The sequence below is a fragment of the Megalopta genalis genome, chromosome 5, assembly GCF_051020955.1.
Source record: "Megalopta genalis isolate 19385.01 chromosome 5, iyMegGena1_principal, whole genome shotgun sequence".
Lineage (NCBI taxonomy): Eukaryota > Metazoa > Arthropoda > Insecta > Hymenoptera > Halictidae > Megalopta > Megalopta genalis.
The window spans coordinates 18937861-18956461 of record NC_135017.1 but is presented as its reverse complement, the minus strand read 5'-3'; the positions used below and the strand labels follow the sequence as shown (position 1 = coordinate 18956461).

The 18601-nt window shown below is 43.1% G+C and overlaps 3 protein-coding genes across 4 annotated transcripts; 1 reads left to right on the top strand and 2 right to left on the bottom strand.

Annotated features, from left to right (window-relative positions):
* Positions 1–7601: 7601 nt before the first annotated feature.
* Positions 7602–13571, top strand: LOC117219764 (uncharacterized). The gene is made up of 4 exons (XM_033469173.2): positions 7602–7902; positions 9634–10716; positions 11573–11933; positions 12620–13571. Exons 1-4 carry the CDS (start codon positions 7894–7896, stop codon positions 12751–12753), a joined length of 1587 nt encoding a protein of 528 aa, XP_033325064.2. The 5' UTR covers positions 7602–7893; the 3' UTR covers positions 12754–13571.
* Positions 13572–13729: 158 nt separating this feature from the next.
* LOC117219765 (uncharacterized) lies at positions 13730–15287 on the bottom strand. Of its 2 annotated transcripts, XM_033469175.2 has the most exons (5): positions 14979–15285; positions 14760–14898; positions 14299–14624; positions 14031–14233; positions 13730–13946 (listed from the first exon to the last, which is right to left on the bottom strand). In XM_033469175.2, the coding sequence occupies exons 2-5, from the start codon at positions 14831–14833 to the stop codon at positions 13845–13847; spliced, it is 705 nt and encodes a 234-aa protein (XP_033325066.1). In that variant the 5' UTR covers positions 14834–14898; positions 14979–15285; the 3' UTR covers positions 13730–13844. The 2 variants fall into 2 exon arrangements, with proteins under 2 accessions (XP_033325066.1, XP_076377716.1); XM_076521601.1 differs by having other exon boundaries at positions 14760–15287.
* An 883-nt stretch (positions 15288–16170) lies between these two features.
* Rpn9 (regulatory particle non-ATPase 9) lies at positions 16171–18152 on the bottom strand. Its single transcript, XM_033469111.2, has 5 exons — positions 17993–18152; positions 17803–17916; positions 17359–17685; positions 16945–17277; positions 16171–16858 (listed from the first exon to the last, which is right to left on the bottom strand). The coding sequence occupies exons 1-5, from the start codon at positions 18106–18108 to the stop codon at positions 16591–16593; spliced, it is 1158 nt and encodes a 385-aa protein (XP_033325002.1). The 5' UTR covers positions 18109–18152; the 3' UTR covers positions 16171–16590.
* Positions 18153–18601: the final 449 nt, after the last annotated feature.

Here is an 18601-nt window from a genome sequence, read left to right as displayed (position 1 = left end):
GCGTTCCTCGCCGGCAATAAGTTACCCGCGTTATATCAAAAGCGTAAGCGCCTAACCGCGCATTGCATCGTTAACGGCGCGGATGTTGCAATTCGGTGAGACAGTTGTAGATCGATGTAGGGACAGTAAATTAGATCGGGCAAAAGAACATTACCTAACTGTAGCACGAGCGCTCATCTTCAGGCCACCAACACTTTCACAGATCAAACAGCGAGAGAGCGAGAGAGCGAGAGCAAGAGAGAAAGAGAGCGAGAGAGAGCGAGAGCAAGAGAGAAAGAGAGAGAGAGAAGTGGTGAAACTCCTCCGATTATGCCGGCGCGGCGATATCGAACAGGTATACACGTATAGATCGCGATCCGCGGCGTCTGCTCGGCCAGAGAAAGCACGCTCTGATTCATCGGAATAAATGGCCGCCGTTTAGAACGGATGCACCCCATTACAATGTGCATATCCATCGATAAAACTATCGCCGCGGACGATCGTGGTCGTGATATCGTGATAACGAGCGCGGAATTGCTAAATTCCTCGGGTTCCCCGCGTTTTCGGTCTTGCGACCGATCTCGCACCGCCGTCTCTTTCTTTAAACGTATGTCGCACGCATCGGACACGTGGTGTTCTTACGATCGACGGCCCAGACGTTGTTCCAACAGTATTTCGACGTTCGATCGTTCCATTTCATTCGATTCGTTTGGCACAACCCTTTCGATTTTTCTGCGAATATTTTCTACGAATAACATGTAATAGAATAATCGTAAAAATTTCAGCACTGTATTTTTACCACGAACGCACGAAGATCCGCGGTCTAGTTATCATATACACGCCTGCGCATGTATTTAAATACATGTTACAATTACGTATGTACAGTCTTCGCGCGACAAGAAGGCAGTTTCGCGTTCCCCCTCCTACTAGCTGCCCGACAGTGGGACAGCCAGTGGGAGGGGAAACGTGGACGCGAAGCTGCCTTCTTGTCGCGCGAGGACTATACATGTTTCTGTACAAATTGCTACACTGTAGATTTTTGAATCATATATATATATACCGAAATTTTAATAGCAACAGAATGGCCAAACGTTCGATGACAAAGAAAAAGGCACAGATCGAGGAACGAACGTTCGTACGGCGCTTCGACATCCGACAGGAGTTTCGCCGTCGAATTTATGCCGCGTGCGACGCAACATCGTTGCCGAATGATTAATCACGGCGGCTAAAGCAAATACAAGGCCGGTGGTGCCCAATTATTTCATTAACCGTGGAAGTATTTATTACAGGGAATCAATCACGACGCGGGCAAGAAAGATGAAAATCGCGGAGCGTTTAAGAGATCGAAGCGATTAGGGGAATCGCGCGTTTCGCGGAGGAAAGCATGCACGATATAATGAGCATAATAAATTGCTGGTTTGAGGGGGGCCGGGAATGTCCCGGCGGAACAATCGAACAGCAGAAAACCCGCGAAAGCTGTTCACGCAGGTAAGCCGGAGCAGCGATCGCTTTACGCAACGAGTTATCTCCGAAACCAATTTGCTATCTTTCCGAAGTGACGCCGCGCCGATGGAGATAATCATCGGGAAAACTTATTAAGAAGCGAGCAACCGCCGGTTAATTCAGACACTTGGTAATTTCATTAATTCTCGCTCGCGTTCGCTTTTCTTCTTTGCGGACACGCGTGCGACGTCTCCCCGCGGCGAGCAGAACGAGCATGTTTTTGTCCGCCGATGAAATACGTCCGAGAGAAATATACGCAAGTGCACCGGCCGATCCGATTTCGTGATATTCAAAACGAAACGCGGAACACGCAAAATTACGATGCGCGCGCGCGGAATATGTCGCAAGAGCTTGACACGCTTTCGCGTGTTCAAATCGAACGCGCGCCGAAAGTCGTCGTTTGGGCGCGAAATGAACAATTGCCGGCATTTATCGCAACCCGCGGATGCTGCAGAAATATTTCTCTCTATTTTCAACAATTTCGCACATTATTCTTACGTTCTTTAAACGCGTTTCCTGTTTCAGTTTCGCGTTCGAAAATTCCCCAGAGAAAAATGTCCGATAAATATCGGCCAACTTCGACCGGCGACAACTCCGCGAAAAATCATCGTAAAACGACGACTCTTTTTTTAAATTAAAGCTCGGAACCTCTGCTTCAGGACGCTGTTCCTCGATTTCAAGTTTCGCGCAACCTCGCCGCTGTAACCCTTTAAACGCGAGGCCACGTTTGTCGCAGTATAAACGATCGAATCCATCGAAACGAATGATTTCCGACAGAACTATTTCTCATCAACGATTCCAAATAACACTGCAACAATCCGAGCCGTCGATTTTACGTAGAATTCACTGTGCATTCCAGTTCGATCCCAGTCCGGAGCAATCGCACGACAAAATGTCCCGCGACGATCCGCGAGATCTAATTACATTACGAACGTCCTCGAAAAGCGACGTTTCGCAACAACAATGACGGTTATTAAATCGGACAGCACGGCTCGTAAGCCGCGGGCAGACACCGTTCGCCTCCCGTCGACGAGGAGCACACCATAGAAAGTGTATCCATTTCCATTTCCATGTTACGCGTCGAACAGCTCTATAAATCCATAAGCGTCCGCAGATTGTGCATCGCTTGTCATCTTAATATTTCGATGGCTTTGAGGTAATACCACGTAGAAAGCGTGCGACGACGAATTTTTCCGCTTGTCCATCATCTCCGCTTGTCGAGTTAATTAATTTCGGCCGGGCTAATTAAGCCTGATTCGTTTAATTGCTCCCGAAACGGATGGTAAAAAAAGCGGAAGAGCACGGCGGCGGCGGCGTCGAAGAAGAAGAAGAAGAAGAAGAAGAACCAGCAGCAGCAGAAGAAGAAGAAGAACCTGAAGAAAAAGAAGAAAAAGAAGAAGAAGAAGAAGAACTGTCGCGTCACGAAATTAGTAGGGCACGCAGACACACGGATTCAACTGTCCGACGTGTACACACGCTCGCATCCTGGATGCAGAGAGTTTGTGCAATCAGTGAACTCGTGCTGAATACAGGTGGTGGCAACGTGGGATGTTGGTTAAGATAGGGATACATTATGCAAGATTGCGTCACGGGTTTATTGTATCAGCAGCTCATCGTACACGAGCGAGATAGCGGACACGCCGCGGCGCGGCGAAGCGACGCCGGGGGGAGGGAGAGAGGACGCCGCGCACAGACCCGTTGGACCGTTTTGTTGGCTTTTTTTGTTCGTCCGCCGGCGGAGATTTACGGCGCTCGCGAATCCTGAAATTCGTCTTAATCGGTTTTAGATACGGTTTCGATCGTATCGCGGCGCGAGCGCGCGCGCGCGTCCGCTTTTATTATGCCCGGATTCGAGCGCGGGCGCGCGTTACGTGGACGCGACGAATCCGAGCCGCATAAATCGCGCATCTCGCGCAACATCGCGCGCCGCGGAGACCGTTTTTCAGATTTAATAAATGACCGGAGCCGAACCGCGGCTCACGCTTGATAAAGACGCTCCTCTTCGGCCCGTGACGTTGATAAATCGCGCGACAGAAAAACCGCGGCCCGCGGAATTTCGTCGAAAATCCGCGAGAACGAGCCCCCTCTCCCCCCTCGCTCGTCGATTACGCTTCGATGCGCGTCGATTACGATTAACTAATATCCTCCACGAGGATATTAGTTAATCGACTTCGTCTGCTCGCGTTTGCAGCTGTCGGGAACGCGCGCTCGAAGGGTGTCTTTTATATTATATTATTATTGTAATAAATAAAAAGTTATAATACAATTATATCGCATTGAAATATAATTGTATCGCATATTAAACGGAGAAATAAATGTTCCACCCGGCTTCCGTTCGATGCAATCGGCGAGGACAATTTTAATCGACCATAAATCGTTTTTATTACGTGCCGGATTATTCCCGGTTAATCAAGGAACAATGACGTAACCGACGTTGCTTAATTTGCTAAAACGTCGATGTATCTCTTCATCGAATCCCGCCGCCGCCGATGCAGCCTGGTCCATAATCCCATGCTAAAGTATATGATTAAAATGCATCGGATCGGCATCCGATCGGGATTCACGTATGTACATTTTAAGCAGCGACGGTCTGAACCCTCCCCCCTTCGCGGCGCACGGTGACGTCTGCACGCGGGGAAGTTAAAGAGAAAAAAAAAAAACAAAAAGAGCCATCGACGAGAAAGTCTCGCCGGCGGAAAGCATGCACCGGTTGCCTTAACCGTGCGGGACATAATAGGTTTAATTGCCGTCTCTCCTTTTCCAGTCCTCCCCGCACGAATTACGCGGGATTATCTTTTTATAGAACGATTTCGCGGATCGTCGCGCGTCACGACGCGTTCTGTCCACGTAAATGGCGGCGTTTTTTTCCGTTGAATGTTTAAGGGGGACGATATGTCTTATTTCGTGAATAATGGCCGATACCGTGAGCCAGCGATATCTCCATTTTAGATGACCGACGGGAACGCTTTTTTAACCCTTCTATGGTGTTTCGGAGCTCTATGATGTTCCGAGTTCTACGGGATTATTCATACAAATGAATCAATTCGAATTAATCCTTTCGAGCATAATCATCTTTTTACAGATGCTCGTCGCCTCGCAAATCGTATTCGGCCCGATCGTTGTTTATGAAATTTCGTTGAATTTTTAAGCCGAGTTTAGACCTGATTGCAAATAATTGCATTAGAAATCATTTGATCATGAATCATTCGACTTCAAATAATTTGATTACAAATAATTTGATCACAAATCATTTTATTACAAATAATTTGATCACAAATCATTTTATTACAAATAATTTGATCACAAATCATTTTATTACAAATAATTTGATCACAAATCATTTTATTACAAATAATTCGATCGCAAATCATTTTATTACAAATAATTTGATCGCAAATAATATTTCATCACAAATAATTTTACCGCAAATCATTTTATCACGAATAACATGCTTACGCATTAGCGAATATTAATTGCGAAAGGACGAATAAAACCAGCGAGCATTTTCGTTGCAAAATGAACGATTAGAGAACGTTGTTTCAGTTAATTGCGCGTGATCGGGCGCGCGTGTTTACCTGAATACATCCCATTCCGCGGCAAAATCATTCCCGTTTTTCGCGCGTCTCGTTTACGAGCAACGGAAAGCAATTATGCTATGGACGTCTCCCGACAGGCAAATCAGAAGAAATCGTTATTACGAAGAAGATAATAGGGAAACGGTGATCGTGTGGCGTTACACGCGCCGCGGACCGATCGTCGAATCGAAAGTATCAGCGTATTGTGGCGCGTGGAAATTGGACCGTATCAAACCCGTGACATTCATGTCGAAGGCTACTTATCGATTGCGAAATCAAACAGGATGATCGAAAAGAGCGAAGATATTTTGAGGGCAAGTGGCCATTAACGCTCGTTAAATACACCAGTCGTTACCTTTCACAATGATTAAGCCTCGGACGCACGAACAATCCGACAGAAATAAGAGTATTGCATTAATCGGAGGCTATTTTAATTGGAACCAATATTTTGTCGGCATTCATCGTTGCCCGTCCGCTAATAATTCTTAAACGGTGTTGCCGCTTGCTATTAACGTGCCGTGTGAAATGGAAATATTTCTTGTTCGTTCGGTTTGGACGTTTCAATTGTTCCAAATGTTTCTAAGATACCGCGGTAAATTCTCTTCGATTCTTCTAAATGAATATGGAAGCTCAAGGGGAGAGCATTTACTGTACTTCCCTGGCTAGTTCAACTCCTTCCACCATGAAAATAAATACAACTTGAGATAAGAATTTCACGCATAAATTAGTAAATATATGCAACTAATTGATATCAATAAATTAATTAATATTAATTAATTTCGTCTAAATCGTACCCTGCGTACTTCTCCAAATATTTCAACCCCTCGCACTATAAAAACGAATTAGACTCGTGACAAAGATTTCATACATAAACTATTAATGCCAAAGGAGAAAGATAAATGACTCGAAGAGTCATCAATGATCTCTTAGAATTCTTTTGGCACTTGTACAGTCGAAGGAACGACTTTTCGTTATCGATATCCAGTCTATGCTTTCACACATCATTAACAAAAATTGTTAAACATACCTCTGTGCCAGATAAACAAATAATAAGCACAGAATAAAGGAGAGTCAATGAAATACCTTTGCTCGGGGACCTGTGCTCATCTCTGTTCCATTTTCTGATAAAAGTCTGCCGTCTGATCAGCAGCCTTCTTCTCGAAGTAGCGATTTCGAAGACAGGCGAGTCCCTTTGTCATCCGGCAGCTCGATTCGTTCTCCATTGAAATCCGAGAGAGCTACCGATCGATCGGCGTGCCAGTTCGATCATCGCTCCGCGATGCCCGCCTCGTCTAATTATGCAGTCCGCCCGCTAATTATGCAGTTATCCTGTAATTAGCAAGCCGGCCGTAGCAATTGCCCAATGTCTCTATTCACCGACAAATACATACGCGTATACATGTACATACATATAAATAGATATATAAATATATACATTACGGAAGAGAGTCGCGGGTGCGTCGAACAATTTCGTGAAAGTCCGAATGCGAAGAAAAGACAAGAGAGTCGGGTATTAATCGAGCCGGTTAACGAAAACGAGCGGCCGAAGTTCGCTGTCCTTAGATGGCTCGTAATCCTTACGTAGAGTCCTGTATCCTTCTTCGGTCCGCTCGATCCGCCATCGGACGAGAAAGATGCGGGACGAGAGCGCGGACGACGGCTGCGGGGGAAAGAAGAGACAGATAGAGAGTTGTCGAATTGCATGGAGATAGAGATGGAGAGATGGTGAGATAGAGAGATGGAGAGATAGAGCGATGGAGAGATGGAGAGATGGGGAGATTGAGAGATGTACAAGATTATAGTGAGAGGGAGGTATAGTGACAGAGAGATGTATATAGTGAAAGAGATATATAATAAAAAAGCAATATAGTGAGAGAGATATAGTGAAAGAGAAATATAATAAAAAAGCAATATAGTGAGAGAGATATAATGAGAGAGAAATATAGTGGAAGAGAAATATAATAAAAAAGAAACATAGTGAGAGAGAAATATAATAAAAAAGAAATATAGTGAGAGAGATATAGTGAGAGAGAAATATAGTGAAAGAGAAATATAATGAGAAAGAAATATAGTGAGAGAGATATAGTGAGAGAGATATAGTAAAAGAGAAATATAATAAAAAAGAAATATAGTGAGAGAGAGATATAGTGAGAGAGAAATATAGTGAAAGAGGAATATAATGAGAAAGAAATATAGTAAGAGAGGAATACAGTGTGCGTGTGAGAGAGATAAATATAGTAAAAGAGAAATACATACACAGTGAAAGAGGGAAAGAGAGCGACGACGCTCTCGAAGTTAATGATGCGCCGCATTGCGTTACAATATAGGATTCGTAACCCGTGAAATATGGAACGAACCCGTACACTAGGTGGCTGGTTGCCTGCGGTCCCACTCTTCTTCACCATTACCACCGTCACCGGCCGATTCAACACCACCGTGACACAGTTACACGGTGCCTCGCCGGTAAATCCTGGCCGCGCGTTGCACCAAACCGTGATCTAGAAACACGGATGAATCTCAGGGATATATAAAGCGGATTAGAAGCAAACTTTGTCATTCCCTCGACACCGTGCCACGGTGGAAGAAGGTGTGCGACACACGAGTCAAGGTAGTCGTCGTCGTCGTCTTCGTCGTCGTCGTTCTCCTCCTAAGGAGCGGAATCGGCCAAACCAGGCGAAGATCGTCGTCACGGTAGCTCGCGTGATACCCGGCACCGGGTCCGTCTCCGTCTCACCTTCTCAAGGATACGCGGACCGAGGGAACGCGAAACGAACAGCCGCGGGAACGGTCGAGGTTTTATTGTTTCGACGGGACACACAGCTGCCGGTTCGCCGACATGTCTAAGGTGAGAAAGAAAAACATCGGGGGCCCGACCCGGGCCGCGAAGCGAAATTATATCTGTCGCAACTGATAAGCATCGAGGATGATGCTCGCGCCGGCAACAGGATTGTTGCCCCCCGGTTTAGACACGTCGTGGCAACGGTCCGTGTTTCGAAACCGAGGTCCGGGTTCCCGCCGCTTCCCCGGACGCGCTCGTAATCTTCTCGATTCCGAACCATGAGATCGCTGGCCGGGATCCGGCAATGCGTTCGCGTACATACTTCTCGGTTCTATTTGCCGGTTAGAACCTCGGGATTCGCGATAGAAACCTCTCCGGGCGAGTCTTGTGACAGCGATCGATACCGGCAAGAGACCTGCGATCTTTGTTTAGTCGAAATTCGGACGTGTCGTTCTTTGTATAGAAAATTCTCCCTAATTGGCGCTCGGCTTGCAAACGGAAATGGACGATTTCGGAGGAGGAGATGCGATTATTCGAGCCTTGCGGCTCGTTTTTATGGTGACCGATTGTCAAGAATTATGAAATCGAGCCGCATGGCTCTAATAATCGTATCTCCTATTCCAGAATTGTCCATTTTTGTGCACAATCTGAGCGTCGATTAGGGAGAATTTATATCGCCGATTAATCTCCGTGGAAAGCAGAACGTTTTCATACGAAAGTTGAACGTTGAGCAATTGTCTGATCTGTTGCCAAAAATTGAGTTTCGTCGTATCGATAGATTCGAGTTGGTCCAGCGAGAACTTGGGATTCTGCATCTTACTTAATAGAGTTATAAAAGCAGGACGATCCATTGTTGTCCACGGTTATGTCAGATTAATATAAGAGTGAGTAAGAGAAAGTGCTAAAACGCCATATTTCAGATCCCGTGATCGGAGAAGTCGAATCAAGACACGTTTCAGTTCTCGGTGCTTTCGAAGAGTTTCGCGCGATGTCTGACCATTGCTCGCTAGTTCTACTTGTAGTATGCCAGTGTCCGTGTTCCGTCGACCACCGTGCTCTCCACGATTTCTTTGTTCTTTTACGTGTTCGTCGCATACGTAACGTTCGATTTTTATAGATTATATAAAACAGGAAGTAGTACGACGATTTAAAAAATTGAATCCGTCGAACGACAAACTATTAAGCAGGTAGAAGATCGTATGTTTGCAAAGATTGCTACAAGATTTACGTGAGATCTCCGATAAATAGACTTTACATAAAATACAATTCTACGAGACAGGAATCGAAGAAGAATATATTGTCCCTTTCAACAGTTTCACTAAATTGCAGTGAACGTAGACATCTTCTTAAATTCCAAGACCTGATCGTAAGACACTGGTGTCAATCACGGATTCAAATTCTTCTTCGAAAATGTTAACAATCTTGCAATAGCACCGTCGATTCCCTTCAATCATTCGAATCAGTCCGCTTCACAAAATCGCTGCTCGTTTTCGCCACGAAATAGACCGCGGATTTCGTTTTATCTTAATATTAAAATTGACCAAGTTCAATTTGAAATAGCAAAGAGATCAAAAACATCCCTGTATTATCTTCAATCCGTTAAAACGCTTAAAGAAAGAACGAAAGAACTTGCTATTCAGTCTCTCCATTTTACAATTATCGCAGACAATTCTCATTTTCCATAAAAATCCGCGGTCTACTGATAAACAGACCGAAGTGTTCGACTTCCGGCCCCACCACCTATTTCCCCGGTTTACCGATTAAGTCGTAATGTCCACGAAATCTCGCAACTTACAGATCGCGTTAGCGGTATTCGTGGTGGCCCTCAGCCTGGTGCGCTCAGAGCCCCCGGTGAACTCGTACTTGCCGCCTGGGGGCGGCGGTCCCGGCGGTGGTAGCGGCGGAGGGGGCGGCGGAGGGCCTTCGAGCAGTTACGGAGCACCTGGCGGTGGCAACGGCGGCGCCCCGTCGAGCAGTTACGGAGCTCCTGGCGGCGGAAACGGCGGCACCCCGTCGAGCAGTTACGGGGCGCCAAATGGCGGTAACGGGGGAGGCGGCGGAAGCCCTTCGAGCAGCTACGGAGCGCCAGGTTTCGACGGGCAAAGCGGCGGTGGCAACGGTCTGTCGAGCAGTTACGGAGCGCCTGCCGGTGGCAGGAACGGTGGTGGTGGCGGCGGAAGGAACGGGGGTGGCGGCAGAGGAAACGGCTTCGGGGGCGGCGGACAGCCGTCCAGCTCCTACGGGGCGCCGTTCGGCGGAAACGGCGGGTCGGGCAACGGCAGGCCGTCGAGCAGTTACGGAGCACCTGGTGGAGGAAACGGGTTCGGCGGTGGAAACGGCGGAGCGGGCAACGGCAGGCCGTCGAGCAGCTACGGGGCTCCGGAAGGTGGCAACGGTTTCGGCGGCGGCAACGGAGGCGGTTCTCCGTCCGGTCTTTACGGACCACCCGGAAGGAACGGTGGAGGAAACGGCGGCAACGGTGGTCGGCCGTCGAGCAGCTACGGGGCGCCGGATGCCAACAATGGGAGACCGTCGGGACTTTACGGGCCACCCGGCAGAAACGGAAACAACGGCGGTGGAAACGGTGGTCATAACGGAGGCGGCAGAGGAAACGGCGGATACCCGTCCGGCGGACCCAACGGCGGCGGAAGCGGTGGATACCCATCGGGAGGACCCGGTGGTAACGGAAACGGCGGCTATCCGTCCGGAAGACCCGGCGGAAATGGGAACGGCAACGGCGGTTATCCCTCTGGCGGGCCCGGTGGCAACGGAAACGGTGGCTATCCTTCCGGTGGACCCGGCGGGAACGATGGTTACTCCAACGGAGGACCCGGCGGAAACGGCGGTGGTTATGGAAGCAACGGAGACGAGGAGAGTAACGTGAGTGAACGCTTTACGAGATACAGTAAGTTCTCCCTAATTGACGCTCAGCTTGGAGACGAGAATGGACAATTTGAAGAGAGGAAGCGCGATTTTTCCAGCCTTGCGACTCGTTTTTGTAGTTGCTGACAATCGGTAATTATAAAAACGAGCCGCAATGGTGAGCGTCAATTAAGGAGAATTTACCGTATCACCGACTTTACACTGGAGAGACCATTTTCTACTATTTGTCGAGGGTGTACGGACGCTTTGTTGCAATTTGGAAATTCCTCTTAATACGGCACATTTAATTGTTAATTAAATGATCGAGATACTAGTCTAATCACTTCATGATGCATAGTTCTATTCCAAATAGATGCAACAAATTCTATCCGCAGGCTACTCATAATATAATTCATAACAAACGCTTTGTCGAAGAAGAGATATGAATGCGAAGCTGAAACGGTAGTTTCATTCTCTTTCTAAAGGCGAGTGTCCATCTGAGAGCAAATCTCTCGACGGTTGCTCTATAGTTTCGTACATGCGGGATCCACCAGGCCTTTTAGCCCGCCCGCGTCTTACCCAGCTGTGCTGTGGAGCCTCGTGGCTTGAGCCGAACTAGGGCCACTGCCAGATAACTACTCTTACAGTATAAAACCGATTCGTTTTGTGAGAGTAGTGACAGTGGCATCATCCGATGGCACATCTGACAGTAGCCTCGGTTCGACCCGAGCCTCGAGGGCGGGCCTGGCGGGCTCCGCATATACAAAACTATGGAGATTTACTCTCGGATGGACGCTCGCCTAAATGCTATAATAGAGAGCTTGTTCGCCCGTTGGAAATATCAGTCGGGAAAAAACGGAGATTAATGATCTAGGAGCCGGCAAAGTACGAATTCTCTTATGAGGTGAAGGACGAGCAGTCCGGCGCTGATTACGGACACACGGAGACCCGAGACGGCGATCGTGCCCAAGGAGAATTCAACGTTCTGCTTCCTGACGGAAGGAAGCAGATCATTGAATACGAGGCCGATCAAGATGGATTTAAACCACAGATTAGATACGAGGGTGAAGCGAACAACGGTGGATACGGCTCCGGTGGGCCCGGTGGCAACGGTGGCGGTGACTTCGGCGACAATGGCTATCCAAGCGGCGGTCCAAACGGAAACGGCGGCAATGGTAACGGTTATCCGTCAGGAGGACCTGGTGGCAACGGCGGTGGATCTGATCACGGCAACGGTAACAAAAAGAAAAAAGAAAGACAAATTTTGTCTCCAAACTGTAGGGTTTCATCGTTTACCTAAGGAAATAACGAGAACACTCTTTGAAGCCACACGTATTCATACATAATTGGGTCCTTTAACAGGTTAGGTTTCGAAATTCATGGTAATCATAACAAATTGAACAGACCGAATGTTACCAAGATTTTTAGAATACGAAAGAGTCGAGCTAATATTTCCTATGGTAAATGTTAACTTTCTAGTCCCGGCTATCATTCAATTAAATGACTTTGATATCGCGGGAATTTTTGGGATTGATATTCGATAATCAACGTGTTAACCTGTAGTGATAATTTATCAATTATTGTGATTCACCGGTTTGCGAACGATTCGACTTTCCTTCGGTGTCTCGTCACTTCGGACATAACCTTGTAGAAATCACTCATGATTTTCGACAGATTTTCCGACATCGTTGATTCAATATTTATCACAAATTATTCCGTTCCTTAATCCAATTGTAATAAGACTTCTTCCTGGACAACTACTTCTTCTAATTCAGAATATCGTTTAGCTCGTAATCAAGTAGTACTGCACTTACGAATAAACTTCTCGTTAACAATCATGCTTCGTTAGTATTTGCGCGCAACAATAGTATGTTAATCCTGTAAAATGAGTTACTAACGATCGCTTTGTCTTTCGCAAAAGGAGGATATCCGTCTGGAGGACCGGGCGGCAACGGCAATGGCGGCTACAGAAACGGAAACGGCGGCAACGGTAATGGTGGATATCCGTCAGGAAGTGGTGGCGATGCCGCTGCCAACGGAGGATACCAATATTAAATATTTAATTAGGCGTAGTGATATATATATGTATGTATATTCGTGCGTATACGTGCATATATGTGTATCGCGTGTATTACGAAAAGGGAATGCATAGGGCAACATTCTTCATAATGCATAGAATAATCATCGTCTGAAACAGAAGAAACGTGGCTGCCAATAATAATGATCGCAGGTAGTATTTTAACAACTATGATGGGATGAGAACGATCGTTCGCTTAAACGTGAACCAAGGATAAACATTTAAGTGGCAACGGTTTGCTCGTTTCAGACGTGATCTTCATAACTATATAGTACTATTATAGCATAAATGGAAAATTTATTTATACGATACACATGAACACCTCACAGTCGATGTTTAGGAACGAACGATACTGTTGGACATTATGATTGCATACAATCACGGTGGCATGTGTACTATATGTGTACGTTTCGCAGTAACACCGACGGCATCGTTCGAATCACTTAGCGATTGCAGCGTTACTTGACTGTCTCACTAACGCGTTCTTTCAATATGTATAAAAAGAATCTCATACATACACCTATTGGTTACTTTCACGTATGTTCGTTATTCAATTGCGTAAGTACCATTACTGTATGCATTGAACAAAATTGCATTTTTCTTCTTCTTTTTTTTTTTTGCATCTTTGATATGTCTACCAGTTCACAACCATGATCAAATATTTCGCTAATTTTTAACGTTTGTTAAGATATTGTATTTATTTACTATTTATCCGTACTATGTATATTTCGATGATGTTTAAAATGTAGCTGTAGAAACGAACGTCCGCATAAATAAATACTGCGGTAGGCCATAATGTGTTCAGTTCTTCACTCACACCTTTACGACACAAGTTATTTACTCGCAAGCGAACCACTTCCAGTGAATACACTTCGTCAAGCGTCCTTAGCTTACTTAGAACAACTAATTAATTAATAGATCGTTGAATATGCACGTGGCATTCGCCGAGGCAAGTTAAAAAATTATCATGCTTTATTTTAATCTTAAATTACATGCTTGTAATTTAACTACATGCGAACGAGGAAATAATATTTATTAATAATTATCTTTTAATAAAACTAGATTATCATCAAGTAATATTTGAGTGCGTTAAATCTGCTATGGCTTTTTGTCTAAGTGTATACAATTTTTTCACCCATTTGTCGAACCTTGCTTCTTGATCAAGCATTATCTAGAAATGAAAGTAAACAACGAATATTAAGAATATAGAATGAATATCGGCTATGGAATAAATAGAAAATAGAAGATGAGTTACCGATGAATGAAAAATACTTTCTGATCCGCAAGGAATATCAGCTACTGTTGGAACCTGTATTGTATCTGCCGTAATATCTATCACAATATTCTTGAACTTTTTTTCTTTTGTATTAGACGATGAAAATTGCTTAGGTGCAAAACCTTCAGAATTTATTTCATCTAATACACCTTCCTTAAAACGTGGTTCAATTGGAAAGTCATCTGCAAGAAATGATTTTATTTCAGAGCTGATATGATAACATATATTTTTAATCTATAAACTATACCTTTTATGACTACTACATTCTTAGACTTTTCAGCCACAGTAGCTTTCAGATTGGATTGCGAACTACTTGAACAACTGCTTGATTTCTCTCTTGATATAGATCTTACTTTCCTTTTCGAACGATCCAAGGATCTTGATTTGGAACGATACCTATGTCTTTCTCTGCCTTTTGAACTACTATTCCTACAGCTTTTATAACTTTTTTGACTGCGCTCTCTATCTCTGCCTCTGCTCCTTGAGTGCGATCGATGTCTACGCTTTGTTTTTGAATGTTTAGATCCTCTTCTCCTATGTAGCGATGAGTCACTGGAGTCAGAACTAGATGACCTAAAACATAAAATATAGTTTCAATACTTCATATTACCGCAAAATTTCAATTATTCTTAAAAACGAATAAATAGCCAATATTCGCGATTTATGTGTGAATTAATATGTGTATTATTTCTTTGACATGCTCCTTACCTGGATCTTCGACCACGTCTTTTTCGATATCTACTGTTATGATCTGAATCAGATTCACTAGAATACCTTGCCATAATTGTCAAAAACTTCTTAGTTTACTTTGTGTGTAGGTTAAGTAGAATATTGTTGACGAACTAGACTGTATAATAAATATACTAAATCATTCGTTTTGTACAGGAAATTGTATAGGAAATTCGGTACATATAAAATGAGCACTACCTTCCTTAAAGATTGTTTTCAACTTTGTTCGACGTGGTTAGATAATTTGTATTATTATTGTAATTAGATGTGTTGCACTCTAGTGCAGACACAGCACAACTAACCATTACACTTAAAGATGAACTTGCCATATGACAGCATTGTGATTTTCAAATAAAGAAATTCTTAAATTGTCTATTGGGATTGTTACTCTGCCTTATTTAAAATACTGATAAATATTTAATCTTGCTTAAAGTGTTTCATTTTCCTTTTCTTCAAAACAAATCAAATGTGCCGCCAGTTATCGACTTGTGGCGCCTCATGCGGTAAGATCATGAAGCTCTTTTCGGCCTCCGTACAGCGCCAATTAGTAAAGCGGCAAAACGCTGAAACTGCTAGCCAAAACAGAACTTCCAGATTTCGCCGCAAGTGGCGCCACTGTTTGGCTAGTAGTTTGGGCGTTTTGCCATTTACTAATTGGCGTTGTACGGACCTCGTTCGGAGCTTCCATTGTTCTCCACAAGAGGCGCCACTGTCAAATGCTTATACAGATCGAAAAACATTAATTATGGTAAAATTAGGACATAAAACGATAAACCAAAGACACAGATTTATTCAGGAGAATCTGCTGCATCGATTTAATGTTTAGAAACTGATGACAATAACACGAAATTTAATTAAATAATATAATAGTGAATCATACTTCAAAAAGCAATTAATTATGTTTCACGAGGTTGTCACTTGTTTTTTAATATCGTATCGATGCAGTATTTTTTACTGAATAGATCTGTGCTCTTAGTTTATAATATTATGCCCTACTTTTGCCATAATTATTGTTTTTAGGAGATGCAAATGAAAGCGAATGTGGCGCCTCTTCTGAGAAAACACTGAAGCTCCTTTCGGCCTCCGTACAGCGCCAATTAGTAAAGCGGCAAAACGCTGAAACTGCTAGCCAAAACAGAACTTCCAGATTTCGCCGCAAGTGGCGCCACAGTTTGGCTAGTAGTTTGGGCGTTTTGCCATTTACTAATTGGCGCTGTACGGACCTCGTTCGGAGCTTCGAAATTTCGCCACAAGCGTCGCCACTTGTCGCAAAAAGATTTTAAATTATTAATGATGAATTAGAACAATTCATGCTTTCCAGAAATGACACGATTTAGTTCTCCAAGTCGTTAATATCTCAGGAGTGAATAAAAAATCAAGAAGAAAGATATGATGAATGTTAATATACATAATCATTATTATTGTTATTATTTCGGTCGTAGTACAAAGTTTGTGAACACAAAAACAAATCTAAATGATTATCCTATGTATAATATTAAAAATCGTATTAAATTGCTTTCATTAGGATATTAAATTCAAACCAAGAATATTTGCTTTAGAGTCACCTGCAAGTATTGTTATAATTTTGCATTCAAGAAAATAGAGCTTATGATTTCTCCTGTATGAACTCGCTGACTTATCAACATGAAACTACTTTTATTTTGTTGTTTATAGACATTATGTATCAATCAGTTGCTTGTAACAATTATTACTGTGTGTTCCCCTTTTAAAACAATGCTAAAGCCAATGAGATAATTAACATACAGAAGTAAATTACAAATGCTTCAATGAAAGTATTCTGAACCTAATATTAAAGAGTAAGAATGTCAGAAGCTCTAGATTCTAGTAGATGCTCCATAGAGCTAACATCTTTACACCATCCATCGAGTCTTTGAACCATTCCAACTATTTGACTACGATCCAATACACGAGGCTGTACCCACGTCATATTCACTGTTCCAGCAACTTGATCGATAGCACCACGAACCAAGCCTTGTGCTAAAGCTTTCATTACTAACAGTTCTACTTCACCAAGTGGTAATCGAGTTTCCTGAGAAATTTCTGCAAATGTTAGTTGTCTGAAAGAGAAAAATACTCCGTATTAACACAACAAATTAACACAAATTGTTTATACTTAATTCTTAGTATTTCTTCAAACACAAACCTGTTGTTCGCTTGCCTTTTGAATGTCATTTCCATGAGACACAGCAAAGAAATTTTTTGTCTTAATTTTAATTCTTGTGCAACTAAATCAGCAACTTTACTCCATTGTGGTTTTAATCTTTCTAATGCAGCAATGTCTCCAGCATTAAAAGCTTGCAATAAATCGACCAACCACGAATTTGGTGTGCCCTTTAAAGATTGTAATACAGGATGAGCCAATAACTCTCCAAGATTATAAACTCCTTCGCCCAAAAGCGCAGCCAAACCAAGAAAAAATGCATGCTGCTCTTGTTCTTGTCTGCTTAAAGTATTTAGCTCGATACAACCCAGATATCTAAAAACACAAGATAAATTAGATAAATATTCTGTATTACAATACGTTTACATGGTTAAATTATTAGAAATGGGAAAATACCTTAGAGCGGTACGGTAGTATTCGGCATGTTTTCCTTGCAAGCGATAAAGACGACTGGCTAACAAATAAAATCTACCATGAACCGTAGTGACACCATCGGCGCTCTCTAACATAGATTCTACATCTTCTATAATCTTCTTTGCTTCTTCTTGGTTATTTAATTTATCCAATAAAATCTGTCCTATGAGGACTTTACACAGAGCCACAGCTTCGTTGCTACTTTTAACTTTAGCTTCGGCTTTTTCCAAAAACTTGATTGCCTCTTGTTTATCTTGAAACTGTTGTATTACATGCGATAGTATTTCCACCAATGATAAAGGATTTAGTCTGTATACAAGATACGTTCATGTATTATACATAAACTAATGTATCGTCATGAGTGAAATGGAGAAGTGAGGTTATGATTCAACATTTTCAAGCGATATATTTATGTATTGTACTTACTTATTTTCGAAGGTGGATAAAAAATTATTGTATAATTGTACCAGATTATCTCCTTTCGCAAGGGACGGATGTTTCACAAATGTTTCTAATTTGAGCGTAAGTTGATGCCAGAGCCTGCAAGTCACGGAACGTGACACAAATTTTCGATACTTATGTAGAAATGTAATTCGCCGTAATTCGTAGATAGTACCTTTTAATGTATAATTCCTCGATCTGCGCCCATTCAGCAGCCAGCTCTTTGTCTGCAACATTTTGATTTTGACTTAAATATGTAATAATTTCCTTCGGTGGTACGGGTGCCGTCATCTTTAATAACAATGACTAAAGCCGAATCAGCATAGTAAAGTTAGGCACACATCTCGTTTTACGCGATCGCATGAACCTGGCCGCGACAGCGCTGTTACAAATTTCCCGCAAAACGACCAATAAAAATAGAAAGATTGTTTAAAATAAAAGATATAACATTCAATCGAAAAATTCTATAATTCATTTTTAATTTTATAACATCAGGGAATTCCAACTACGCTGAAAAGATGAGAAAAAGAACGGAGCTTTACTTGGTCGGTCGTTTTTACAGAAAAATGCTAATATATTCTCCTGCTCTGTATTCATTTTACTATTATCTACTTAATTTCATGCGAATGGAACTCTCCGAGACTTTTGGATAAACAATTTTTAATACGCATGCGTCCGTAAATAGGTCTTTTAAATTTACTCTGCACACCACGAACACACAGCTTTCGCTTTCAAAGTGCTATCATTTGAATTTATTAACCCTAATTCTTACTTCCAAAATACA

Bases quoted from the DNA above. Each gene is read 5' to 3' on its own strand.
- LOC117219764 (XM_033469173.2), top strand. The intron at 10,717-11,572 runs GTGAGTGAACGC...TTAATGATCTAG, and splicing joins ACGGAGACGAGGAGAGTAAC to GAGCCGGCAAAGTACGAATT. The intron at 11,934-12,619 runs GTAACAAAAAGA...CTTTCGCAAAAG, and splicing joins TGGATCTGATCACGGCAACG to GAGGATATCCGTCTGGAGGA.
- LOC117219765 (XM_076521601.1), bottom strand. From the start codon at position 14,833: ATGGCAAGGTATTCTAGTGAATCTGATTCAGATCATAACAGTAGATAT. The intron at 14,625-14,759 runs GTAAGGAGCATG...TTTATGTTTTAG, and splicing joins AGACGTGGTCGAAGATCCAG to GTCATCTAGTTCTGACTCCA. The intron at 13,947-14,030 runs GTAACTCATCTT...TTTCATTTCTAG, and splicing joins AAAGTATTTTTCATTCATCG to ATAATGCTTGATCAAGAAGC.
- Rpn9 (XM_033469111.2), bottom strand. From the start codon at position 18,108: ATGACGGCACCCGTACCACCGAAGGAAATTATTACATATTTAAGTCAA. The intron at 17,686-17,802 runs GTAAGTACAATA...TCTTGTATACAG, and splicing joins TTATCCACCTTCGAAAATAA to ACTAAATCCTTTATCATTGG. The intron at 16,859-16,944 runs GTTTGTGTTTGA...TTTCTCTTTCAG, and splicing joins AAAAGGCAAGCGAACAACAG to ACAACTAACATTTGCAGAAA.